The sequence below is a fragment of the Erythrolamprus reginae genome, chromosome 1 (assembly GCF_031021105.1).
Source record: "Erythrolamprus reginae isolate rEryReg1 chromosome 1, rEryReg1.hap1, whole genome shotgun sequence".
NCBI lineage: Eukaryota > Metazoa > Chordata > Lepidosauria > Squamata > Dipsadidae > Erythrolamprus > Erythrolamprus reginae.
In genome coordinates this window covers 264,934,150-264,946,933 of record NC_091950.1, presented here as the reverse complement: position 1 = coordinate 264,946,933, position 12,784 = coordinate 264,934,150, and the positions used below count along the sequence as shown (strand labels likewise).

Below are 12,784 nucleotides of genomic sequence, written 5' to 3'. Positions count from 1 at the left end.
GATTCAGTATTTAGATGTATGCTTTAATCTTCCATATAATTTAACCCTCTTAACTCCACTTTGGGATACTTAAAATTAAAAGATAGGCTTCTGATGTTTTATGCTACGTATCATAGAAGTTCTTTGCCTCTCTTATCACTCAATAGGATGAATCAAACACAGAATTTCATTATTCAATAAGTGCCAAAATATGTAGTCATGACTTTCAATTATGTACTTTGACCAGCTATAAATTTGTTACGTCATCTTTTAATCAACCAAGTATATAGAAATTTTAGTTTCATACTTAAAGAAAAGAAGCATGACATTTAAAAAATATGAAGAATTAACTTTTATTAATTCATATATAGTTGTTGCACTTTACAGCTGAAATTCTGGAAATTCAAACACAACATCTTTGCCTGTCAGCTTCTTGTATACACCAGAAAATGTTTCAACCTGCAAACAGAATAATGAAATGTTAGCAAAAGTGGGAAACATAAAACATTAGTGATACTAATATCACAATATTAAGAAAGAAAACTATAAAATGATATGCCAAATCTGAAATTAAAGAAATATATATGGTAATACCATATATATTTTTAAAAAGCTGATGGCCACCCACTACAATACTCTAAGATTAATTTATACATCACTGAACATTTATAGGAACAATACATTTGGCACAAGACCATGGGAGCTGGCAGCAGAATCAATATTGACAATAGAAATCACAGTCAACCTGGCTGGTACTTAAAATGATAAACCACCAGAAACCCTCAGGGATGGCAGCTACACCATGAAATAAAAGAGCTAATAAATACAAGGCAGAAATAGCAACATCTGTAATTTGCCAAGAAAATAAAATGTGTCCATGTATTCACTAAGAATCAAGCTCGAAGTTGTCTCTACCTCCAATATTTTAATATTAGATTCAATATTATTTTCAAATAAAGAAGCAATTGAGAGTAATCTCATTACACAAATATGTCAGATTATGTATAAAGGATGTTTATTATTTGTGGTAGCCACATTCTAAAAAGTCACTGTGAATAATGAATTAGTAAATACTGAAATCTCAGCTAGAAGGGTGGGCATCAAGTATTTTTGACCTAAGCATTACATTTTGCAGCTACCGATAAATTTTGCAAGGTGGCAAATTCACAAATATGAAATCCGTGAATAAGAATTGAGTGTAATTTATATAGAGTCATTACACAAGCAGCATAAATCAAATAAACATAAATTAATCCCTTTACATAAATTAATCCCTGTTAAGCTAAATTCCAGTATGAAAATTTTCAAACATCCTTATTCCGGTTTGTTACCAAAACAAGGAATAGACAGAAACTCTATTTCCTGCCCAAAAGACGCAACTACATGTAGCAGATCATGTGAAATGAGGGTAAGACACAAGAAATTCAAAAACTATTATAAATGAATCTGTATTCAACTGCTATTACAAACTTCTTAGCGTTTTTGCAAAACATTGTTAATTCTTGTCCACATTTAGTTTGGGTTTTGGCCCAACCCAAAAAATATGATTTGCAATCTGCCTGACACGAAGTCCACTAAAATGAGCTAGAATAAACTGTGGTTTCACTCTATATCCAAGGGTCTTTTTTTTGGGGGGGGGGGGGGGTAATCCAAGATGCACAAAGTCCACTAAAATGAGCTAGAATAAACTGTGGTTTCACTCTATATCCAAGGGTCTTTTTTTTTTTTTTTTGGTAATCCAAGATGGTGATTCTGGAAAACTCCAGAATTTTTTCTTCTTGCAGATTTTATTATTCTGGGTAGTGATTGGGGTGGGCCATTCAATGAGCTGGGGTGGCGCAGCAGGTAAAGTGCTGTACTGCAGGCCACTGAAGCTGACTGTAGATCTGAAGGTCAGCGGTTCAAATTTCATCACCGGCTCAAGGTTGACTCAGCCTTCCATCCTTCCGAGGTGGGTAAAAGGAGGACCCGGATTGTGGGGGCAATATGCTGGCTCTGTTAAAAAGTGCTATTGCTAACATGTTGTAAGCCGCCGTGAGTTTAAGGAGAAGGGCGGAATAAAAATCGAATAAATAAATAAATATGTAAATTGTGTAAAGAAAAAGCATTTCTACATATTCTGGACATATTCTAAATAAAATATAGGACATGTTTAAATGCTGAACTATCATTTAATGACAATTTCAAAGTGATCTGTTCCCACATCATCAGATTCTATATATTCCTATAACATATGCCATAACTTACCTATATTCATTATCTAGCCTAAATAATGCTTTATATCCCTCTTTTCAACCAAAAGCAAAACAAAAGGTACCATATTTCAGCAATTCCACGAAAGTTCAATCACAGGACCAATTTTATAATAATCTCTGTCCTTTGATCATTTGCCAAGTTTTAGTTTTCAAATGTGTCAGCTTCACCAAATGATCTACTGCAGTTTATTTTATGCATTTTCCAAAGGTTTTTTTTTAGCAAAAGCAAACTCCTCCAACTTTTCCTTACCTTGTGTTCAACATTGTTCTGTTGCGCTTTGTCTAAATGGACCTTTATAAGCCGACTGCCATCCAGTTTTACACGGATTCTCTTGCCCACAATTTCACTGGGGAAAACCAAGTCTTCAAGAATGGCATCGTGTACTGCAGTAAGGGTACGGCTAAACAGAAGAGAATCAAACATTTGCTACAGTGCCTTCAAATTGTATACAACTACTAAGGCAATGGTCCCCAATCTTTCTACCTTGGTGGCCCAGAGTGGGGGTGACATGAGTGGCAGGATCATAGGCACCCAAATGGAGCTTTGCGCGTGAGCAGAGGTCCCTTGTGTGTGAAATTTCATTTGTGCTCAAATGCACTCGCAGAAGCAAAGGGCACAGGGGTCCGTCAATCACACAAGTATAATTTCTCACGCACTTGCCCATCGGTCACATAGCCCAGTTAAAAACAGACCATGCCTCAGGGTTGGGGACCCCTGTACTAAGGAATCATTCAGTTTTAAATTAAAAGTGGAATGGTTTAAATCAAACATTCTAGTTCAAAAACAACACTGCATTACCTAAACAGTAAGATTAGATTTAAAATTTTAAGTATAAATGACATTTTACATTCCAAGCTGACAATAAAAAACTCCGTTGCTTTTTAAATGATCAAATATTATCAAAGTACTAAATTCTGCAAGATTTTAATGTTTCTCAACTGACACATTTTCAGATGGTTTTGTTGTTTAAAAAAATTATTCTGGGAGATTGCCAAATGTTGTTTGCTAACCCAATTTAAGGTATAACTTTAGAAAACTACGTACACAATGAACTGTTTTAGTTCATTCCTGCTTATATCTAGGGAGCTATTCAACCAAATAACAGCAGCTTCTGATAGCAATTCCCATTCCTTCAATAGACCAATATAAATGAATACTTTTTGAAAATAATTTTATGCTTGGGTAGACATATTCATCTACCAGTAGTCTTCAACTTACAACTATAATGGGGCCTGGGATTTCCATCATGTCATGACTATTGGAAGTCGAGGCATCCATGTGACTAACCTATTTTTTTAACTTTTTTACAACAGTCATTAAGCAAATGCCACCATCATTAAGCAAACCCATTATCCCTAATAGATACTTTTTGTTAAAACTGTAAATAAATGTCTGTTTCCAGCCAAAACAACCCACATCCCCATAAATTAGTTACATGACCATTGGCTGCTGCAAATGGCTGAAACATGATGTAGTTGCTGGGCATCCAAGATGCAATCATGTGACTCCTAGGAAGTTGAGAACTATCTGTAATCCATTACTATTTGCTCCAAATTTTAACAGATTTCTATTGGCTTCTGCAGATGCCTTTATTATTTGGTAATTTATTGCCAAATTATTATAGATTAGACCTAACATTTCATTCAATGCAAACCATGTGCTATAATCTGCTACAGACCATTCATACCGAGACCAAATAAATAACCAAATAAACTCATACCGTTGCCATTAAATGTCTCAAACTTCCAAACATTAAATCACATTAACTTATAAATAGCATGGAAGAATTTTCCCCCCAAAACATAACATTACCTCCTGGGACGCTTCTGCTTGTTTTTTGTGCGACTTTTTCTTGTTGGCTTCGGTAAAATTCTTCTCTGTTAAAAAATAAGGTAACAGCATATTTATAAGTGACAGAAGACTTTTATAGCAAATTAGCTTTTGGTGAGGCTAAAACAAGTTTTCAGTGCAATACAAGGAACCGAGTAATCATACGCTGTGGACTACGAATGTCATAAATGAACTGATCTAAAATACAGAGTCAAATATGACGAACACCTACCTGGGCAATGAAAACAACGTGTTTTCCACTGAATTTCTTCTCCAGCTCACGAACTAGCCGCACCTGAATCTTCTGAAAAGATTTCAGCTGGGGAACTGGTACGAAAATGATGATTGCTTTTCTACCACCACCCACTTCAATCTCCTAAGCAAAGAAAAAGAACTGGGGATGAATATGATTCACATTTTAAAAGTATGAAACTAGCAATGTTATTTCCATAAACACAAATGATCCAAAAGTATCTTTATTTTTGGAATTTCTACAGGCAAAAGTATAATCTGGCAGTCCATCTCTTCTTCTGCATTAAATTCTAACAAATTGCTATGGAAAAATCTTAGACAGAATGTTTGAATCCAACTTAATGAAAATAATAATTCAACACCTTGGTTTTGTAGCAAGGAAATTGCATTTATCAAAACCTACTTAACTACCTTTTTATGAACCTGTAATCCCTTAATTCAGAGTAGAGTCGGGCAACTGGATAGAGCGGAGTGTTTGCAGGCAAAAACAGGCCCTTTTTTGCAAAAATTGGGGTGTTTTTGCCTTTTCCCAGCCCCCTGGAGGCTTCCCAAACCCTCCGCATGCCCTACACAGAGTGTTTTGGAGGCCTGCAGAGTGCTCCTGGGGGCTAGGGAGGACAAAAAAATATTTTTTCTTACTGACCTCTTTGAAATCTAGGTGCATCTTATACACCGGTGCGCTTTATAGTCCAAAAAATACAATATACTGACTTCAAGCCAAAGCATTATAAGTACCTTCTACAATTTTGTGATTGTAGTTAATGTACACCCAAGGAGTTTTAGGAACATACAGATTACCTTTAAGAAGCTTTTTATTCGGAATAGGTTTTTTGGGTATCAACAACTAATCTATTGAAGCTCACTTATGTGAGAATTACTTCACAGAATGCCTATACAGGTAGTCCTCGACTTACAACAGTTCATTTAGAGACTGTTCAAAGTGACAACAACACTGAAAAAAGTGGTTTATGATCATTTCTCACACATGACCTTTGCAGCATCTCCATGGATGCATGACTTACATTTGGATGCTTGACAATTGACTCACGTTTATGACTGTTGCAGAGTCGCTGGATCATGTGATCACCTTTTACAATCTCTGACAAGCAAAGCCAATGGGGAAGCCATATTCACTTAACCATGTTATTAATTTAACAATTAGTGATTCACTTAACAAATGTGACAAGAAAACCGGGGTAAAACTCATTTAGCAACATAGGTTTTAGGCTTAATTGTGGTTGTAAGTTAAGGACTGCCTGCATTGGAGTTTATTCAAGCCTACAGCAATTTCCAGGTTTCAATGATAAAAGTAAATCAATGGTATGGATGGATGAACTATAAAACGAAACACTAGGCATCATATCTGGATATATTAGATTACTGTTGTCCTGCATCCTACTCAATTGTCTGGGATCTTTGGGGTCCATGCATAAAAAATATGTATACAAAATATATAATCCCAACCAAAATTTACATATTACCTTTGCTGCTGTAATATTCAATTCTCTCAGCTGAGCCTTTAAGTCAGAATTCATCTCCAACTCCAAGAGAGCCTGAAGATAAGAATATTATTAGATTTATAACTTGGATGTTTTACTTTTCATAAATAATTATATAACCACAACATTTTGATTAAAATACATAGATGAACTACACAGTCAGCTGAAATATCTAGAAGCTATGAGTCCAGGTTCCTCTTAAATACACTGAAATACATAAGGCAATTTCCATTTCTATTGAAGGTATTTCAACCACATAAACCTTACTAAACTTTACCCCTGCATGTTGATTTAGGCTACACAAATCATAAAATCCTTAATATCAGCCAGCCCATTAATCATATTTTAGAACCGCTCTTATTTCCTTCAGCCTAAAATTTTCAACAAAAAGGGCACATACCTGGGAGATGCCAGATTCAAATTCATCTGGCTTTTCGCCATTGGGCTTCACAATCTTTGCGCTCGAACTGAACATGGCCTTTCTACAATCAAAAACAAAACAAAACAACTTTTAGTACGGAATAAAAAATATTCCTCCAAAAAGTTAAGGAATAGAAAATGTTGGCTCCCTGCGATTAATTTTTCTGCTAAATCTGAAGATTGTAATCTACAACATAAATGAATGTATGCTATATACTATTCAAAGCAGTGATGTGTTTAAGGATATAGGATTTAGAAAAAGAAAATCCAAGTTCAACCATCTGCTTGACAATAATATCTGAAGTGCATTTTTCACATGTGCATAAATGCTTACAAGAGTAGCCTATCTCATAGGAATATTGTACATGGTCAATACAGGTTGAAAAGTACAGTACATGACATTATTATTTTCACACAGCCCTTCACACACACATTTAAATCACAATGCTGGATTAACAGGATATTCTCAGAGCAGTTACAATAAAACATTCCATATGAATGAGGTGATCAATGACTTCTTTTCCAAATACCATCTAGAAATCAGATTGTATAATGGTACAGAAAAACAATTTGATTCTAGATGATCCCAAAGATGTTTTTTAAAAATGCCCCATGTGGACTTCGTTTCTTTCCCCTGCAGATGTTTTGCTTCTCATCCAAGAAGCTTCTTAAGTTTAGTTCAGAACTGAAGAAGGTTCTTGGATGAGAAACAAAAACAGCTTCAAGGAAAAATAAAGTCCAGTTGCCTTTAGGAAAAAACCACCTTTGGAACAACCAAGACCTGGAAGACAATGTCTATAAACAAAGACTGTATGATAATACACATAAATACTAGAGCAGCTTTCTAAAGAAAGAAAATAGATTTTGCCATGTAGGAAAGCAAATCTTAACTTCAAACAGTGATATGGTTGGTATTCAGTATGTGGGAAATGCAAATTGGGAAAAACTGCAACTAACCTTGTGTTAAATTCAAAGGCCTTTAAGCAAAATTGCCTGAATGATGATGATGATGATGATAATAATAATAATAATAGTAACAACAGAGTTGGAAGGGACCTTGGAGGTCTCCTAGTCCAACCCCCTGCTTAGGCAGGAAACCCTACACTACTTCAGACAAATGGCTATCCAACATCTTCTTAAAAACTTCCAGTGTTGGAGCATTCACAACTTCTGGAGGCAAGCTGTTCCACTGATTAATGGTTCTGTCAGGAAATTTCCCCTTAGTTCTAAGTTGCTTCTCTCCTTGTTTAGTTTCCACCCATTGCTTCTTTTTCTACCCTCATCTGTCATCTGCACCTCTATAACTGTCTGGTTTGGTTCTGCAACCCAACAAGACAGACACAGACTTCAACTGATAATCAGAACTGCAGAAAAAACAATTGCTGCCAACCTGCCTTCCATTGAGGACCTGTACATTGCAAAAAAGAAGGCTGTGAAAATATTTACTGACTCCTGGCAACCTCAAAAGTTGCTATAGAGCACTGCACACCAAGACAACTAGACACAAGAACAGTTTTTCCCCCAAACACCATCACTCTGCTAAACAAATAATTCCCTCAACACTGTCAAACTATTCACTAAGTCTGCACACTATTACTATTAGTTTTTTCTTTTCATTCCTATCACCCACCTCCTCCCACTTATGACTTTAACTTGTTGCTTGTATCCTTAAGATTTTTATTAATATTGTTTCCTGATTGCTTATTTGCCCCCTATGTGAATCATGAAGTGTTGTACCTCATGATTCTTGACAAATGTATCTTTTTCTTTTATGTAGGCTGAGAGCATATGCACCAAAGACAATTTTATTTATTTATTTATTTATTAGATTTGTATGCCGCCCCTCTCCGTAGACTCCTTGTGTGTCCAATCACACTTGGCCAGGGATCCCCAAACTTGGTAACTTTAAGAATTGTGGACTTCAATTCCCAGAATTCTCCGGAGACTCGGATATTACATTATAATACTGTATATTAGTCCATCCACCATGTGCCATCCATGAAAGCTAGACGAGCCATTTGCTACTGAATAAACATTGTTGTGAAGCAACAGGCGGAAAAGGGGGGCAGATTATTTTGCTGAAAGCTACGCCGCAAAAGTCCATTTTGCCTCCCGGATAACGCTGCTGGGATGCCCACGAACGCTGAACACGAGAACACGAGCGTTACGAGGCCTTGGCAAATTTGGGAATCTATTCAGCCCAAGTACCATCAAAATGCACAGTCGGCTAATATATGCTTCTTCCTCACGGGGTTTGTTTCCCCCACCATAACGTCCTTCCCCCACCCAAGACGACCAGGCTCCTTTCCCTGCCGCCAGAAGCCATCGGCCACTAAGAAAGGGCGAATCGGATGCATCCCAAGACGCTGGGCCTAGAAAAGCACATTGCCACCAACTCGGCGCCACATCGCCAGATCCTCCGAGGAAAAAAAACACGCCACCCCATCGCCTCCCGCCAGGCCCGAGCCGATCATACCCACCACTTTCAGCGCCGGCCTAGAAAAAGGAAGAGCTCTCGCGAGAACACCGCTTCATCCCCGGTGTGGGAAATGCTGGACTCCTCCCTCTTTAACTCTTCGAAAGGGTCAATGGGAAGCCTGGAAACGCGGAAGGTTTCCGCCCTTCGTGAAGATTGCTGGCGGGAGTAAACTCCGGGCGGAAACTCCGTGAAGCTTCATCGGCAAAAGTCCGCCTATGAGCGCTTTTTTTAAAAAAAGAGGGAAGCGAGAATCGGCTTTAAGCCGCTCGTTATATACGTAACAACATACGCGTTCCCTTTTCAAATATTATATGGCAGCCTTTATTAGAGAATGGGATACAGTCCATTTAATGCAGAGGTCTCCAAAACCTTGGCAACTTTGAAGACTTGTGGACTTCAACTCCCAGAGTTCCTCAGCCAGCAAAGCTCCTTTCCACCTCCTCAAAGCTGGCTGAGGAACTCTGGGAGTTGAAGTCCACAAGTCTTAAAGTTGCCAAGGTTTGGAGTACCCTGCATTAAATGGCTTGTATGAAAGTGTGGAGTGTGTGTGTTATTATTTTACTATTTTATTCTTATATGGTTTTTATGTCCGTGTAAGCCACCTTGAGTCACCATGTGCGAACAGGCAGCAATATAAATTTTCTAAAATAAATAAATTAGCCTCCTTAAAGTGGCAACAAAGCATGTCACCTTAAGTTATTCATTTATGTTTTTTTATTAAGCAGGATAAAAAGAGAAAAAATTGAAGGAGAAAGAAATTGCTCCAAATTGTTTGGAAATTGACCACTAAAACAAAATGTGAGAAAAGCCTTTCCATTCCTTGGAGTCTGACAATGATCTGGATTAGTGCCTGGAGTTTTATTGGCAAGATTTTCAAAAGTGGTTTTCCTTTGCTTTCTTCCTAAGATTGGTGGGAAAAAGTGACTGGGCTAAAGTCACCCAGTTAGCTGTCATGCCTCAGGCGGCTTTGCATTTGGGGGGGGGGGGGGGGGGAATTTTTGAAATTAAAAAAATGCAGTATTATAAATTGATTTTTTAAAAAGTACTTTCAAATTTGTTCAGCTGAGGACAAGCACATAAGATGAATAAGTAGGAAAATCAAATTTTGTAACAATAAAGACTATATTAATAGGATTACATTTTTAGGGTTTCAATGTTCACTGAACTTGGTTTTCTTCTTCTTAACATCAGATAGGACAAGCTTATGAAGGTGAAAGTCGAAAAATTAGAATATCGTGTATATGTTCATTTCTTTCATATTTTATAATGTGTAACTTAAAAAGTGAAATGTAATATATGATAGATGTTCATAACATGCAAAGCAAGATAGTTCAAGCCATGATTTGTCATAATTGTGATGACACAGACTGGAAACTTGCATCTCATTTGGAAATCAAGGACCCAGAGTATGGAGGAAGAATGGAGAGGCGCACACTGCAAGATGCTTGAGGTCCAGTCAGCGGTGGGCTACTAGCCGGAACGCTAAATTGCACTTGCGGTGGCTCATAAGTGCTTGCGGGGCCAGCGTGATTTTGCTTCTGCACCTATGGAGGCATGTGTGGAAGCAAAAAATAACTCATTGAAATATGGGCGCACCTGTGGCTCTGTGCGCAATTTTGTTACTTCCACAGGTGCAGAAGCAAAATCACGCTGGCCCCGCAAGCACTTATGAGCCACCGCGGCGAGTGCAACTTAGTGTTCCGGCTAGTAGCCCACCGCTGGGTTCAGTGTAATGTTTCCACAGTCTGTGTTGATTTGGGGAGCCATGTCATCTGCTGGTGTTGGTTCACCGTGCTTCATTAAGTCAAGGGTCAATGGAGCTGTCTACCAAGAGATTTTGGAATACTTCATGCTTCCTTCTGCATACAAGCTTTATGGGGATGGTGACTTAAATTTTCCAGCAGGACTTGGCACCTGCCTCCTCTGCCAAAAGCACCAAAGCCTGCTTCAATGACCATGGGATTACTGACTACACATCCTTGATGGGAATGTGAGGAGATTCAAAAGTTCTGAACTTTAATACTGAAAAATATAAATGGAATAGTTAAAAATGAATTGCGGGTGGGATGGGACATAATAGAAGAAATTCAAGGAATGAAGACAGAAGAACAAGTTAAGGACTATGATAAAAGCTGTTCATGCAACTATAGTACAGTATATGGATAGAAGGATAAAAGTATAAAACAATGGAACGATTATATATTTGAACAAGTACAAATGGAAATAACTCGTATTATCTCACTGAACTGTTTATGGGATGAAAAAGGTGAAAGGATAAGAAAAAAATTGGAAACTTTATTTTGCATGGGTGGAAAGGAATACGGTCAATAAAGACATAAAGAAGAAATTGTCTAGATTCTAGAACTCTGACCTGGCTGGGCCTATGAATAAGATAGAACTGAGGGAAGGGAGGGAGAGGATTAAGAGTGGAAAGTATGAAAATTAAAAATAAATAATTAAAAAAAATACTGTCCTTGATTGGCCAGCAAACTCACCTGATCTGAATCCTAGAGAATCTATGGGGCATTGCCAAGAGACAGATGAGAGACATGACACAGAACAATGCAGTAGAGTGAAGGCCACTATTGAAGCATCCTGGTCTTCCATAACACCTTAGCAGTGTCACAGACTGATAGCGTCCATGCCACGCCACATTGAGGCAGTAATTGCTGCAAAAGGGGCCCAAACGAAGTAATGAGTACATATGCATGCTTATACTTTTCAGAGGTCCGATATTGTTCTATGTACAATCCTTTTTTTATTGATCATAAGTAATATTCTAATTTTCTGAGATGGGGATTTGGGGTTTTCATAGCTGTACAGTCATCACAATTATGACAAATCATGGCTTGAACTAACTTTTAAGTTGCATTACTGCAATAAATATGTTTGCAAGATATTCTAATTTTTCACCCAATAAATCCCCATTCCAGTGACAAAACACTGTTAATGAAATATCTGGAAGAACCAAGCTCTGAACACCTAGGGTTTATTCTGATCTTTTTTATTGTTTGGATGCTATCTCAACTTATTTTAAAAGCATGCAGTCTATGTTTTTTTAAATTATATTACTTTAAACCAAGTCTATCACAGCCCATGCTGACCATGCCAGGTTAATTAAAGGGGAAAAAGTTCCAATATGTCACATAACTTTGAGACCCCTAAATTTGATACCCCTGCTTTAACAGGTTAGCTTGGATGACCTGGCAACTGTATGAATAAAACAAATCCATTATATGGATTGTTTGTCAGCTTTCAGAAGTGCCGAGCTTGAATTCAAGTACAGTACTGTAATCTATTTTTGTTCAAAAGTTGATTTCTAAGTTTAGTAATTCTTTTCCATCAATTTGCTAAGAACTGTGGTCAGGAGAGACCAAATAAGTCAACTTGCCTAGGAAACAATAGGGATTGTGTAAAAGAGGAAAAAGAGTTACGCCAACTGAGATCACCAAATAGCCCTACTCAAAAGTGCAAAACACTTTTATTTGGAATCCTATGCAATTGTTGGCTGTCTTACATTTCTCTTTCCCAGTAAGTTTTATATCCATCCCACTTTAGAGAGGATTTTCTCATTAAAACTTTCCCACATGAAAAACTGCGCAACTAAATACCACACATAGCTTCACAATTCAAAAGAGGTTCGTTATCATCTTGTTTTTTAGAAATGGCAGAAAATTTTAATTTACTCCTGGTCAATTTTTGTAACATGTGGTTTACAATATTTGTCACAAATTATAGAAGATACCACCTCAATCAGCCAGACGCTACTCAAAGAGTACTTAAGAACGAAACAGAATAGTAGTGCAGCCTAAGTGTTGTAAATAAATTCTGCTTTTAAAAATTAAAATCACTTAGCTCGTGTAATTTCAATCGTAAATCTAAAATAAATCACCACCAACTATTCTTATTGCAGCTCAAAAGCGAGCCGCCTGAATTTAATGGGGATCAAAATGGCTACCATTTCGATCTCAGAACAACAGAGTCCCTTTCCCGCCTTCAAAACAAAAAGCGAAAAACTCGCGCATGCGTCAAGGGAAAGCTCGCTTGCGCCTTTCCCGTTACCAGGGCA

General features: G+C 37.4%; 1 protein-coding gene across 2 annotated transcripts; it reads right to left on the bottom strand.

The window, feature by feature from the left end:
* Positions 1–316: 316 nt before the first annotated feature.
* On the bottom strand, positions 317–8,804 carry LOC139156840 (small ribosomal subunit protein eS7). Of its 2 annotated transcripts, none has more exons than XM_070732947.1 (7): positions 8,717–8,804; positions 6,217–6,298; positions 5,799–5,870; positions 4,298–4,441; positions 4,048–4,112; positions 2,485–2,635; positions 317–438 (listed from the first exon to the last, which is right to left on the bottom strand). In XM_070732947.1, the coding sequence occupies exons 2-7, from the start codon at positions 6,289–6,291 to the stop codon at positions 361–363; spliced, it is 585 nt and encodes a 194-aa protein (XP_070589048.1). In that variant the 5' UTR covers positions 6,292–6,298; positions 8,717–8,804; the 3' UTR covers positions 317–360. The 2 variants fall into 2 exon arrangements, with proteins under 2 accessions (XP_070589048.1, XP_070589049.1); XM_070732948.1 differs by lacking the exon at positions 8,717–8,804 and adding an exon at positions 7,194–8,715.
* Between the last annotated feature and the right edge of the window lie 3,980 nt (positions 8,805–12,784).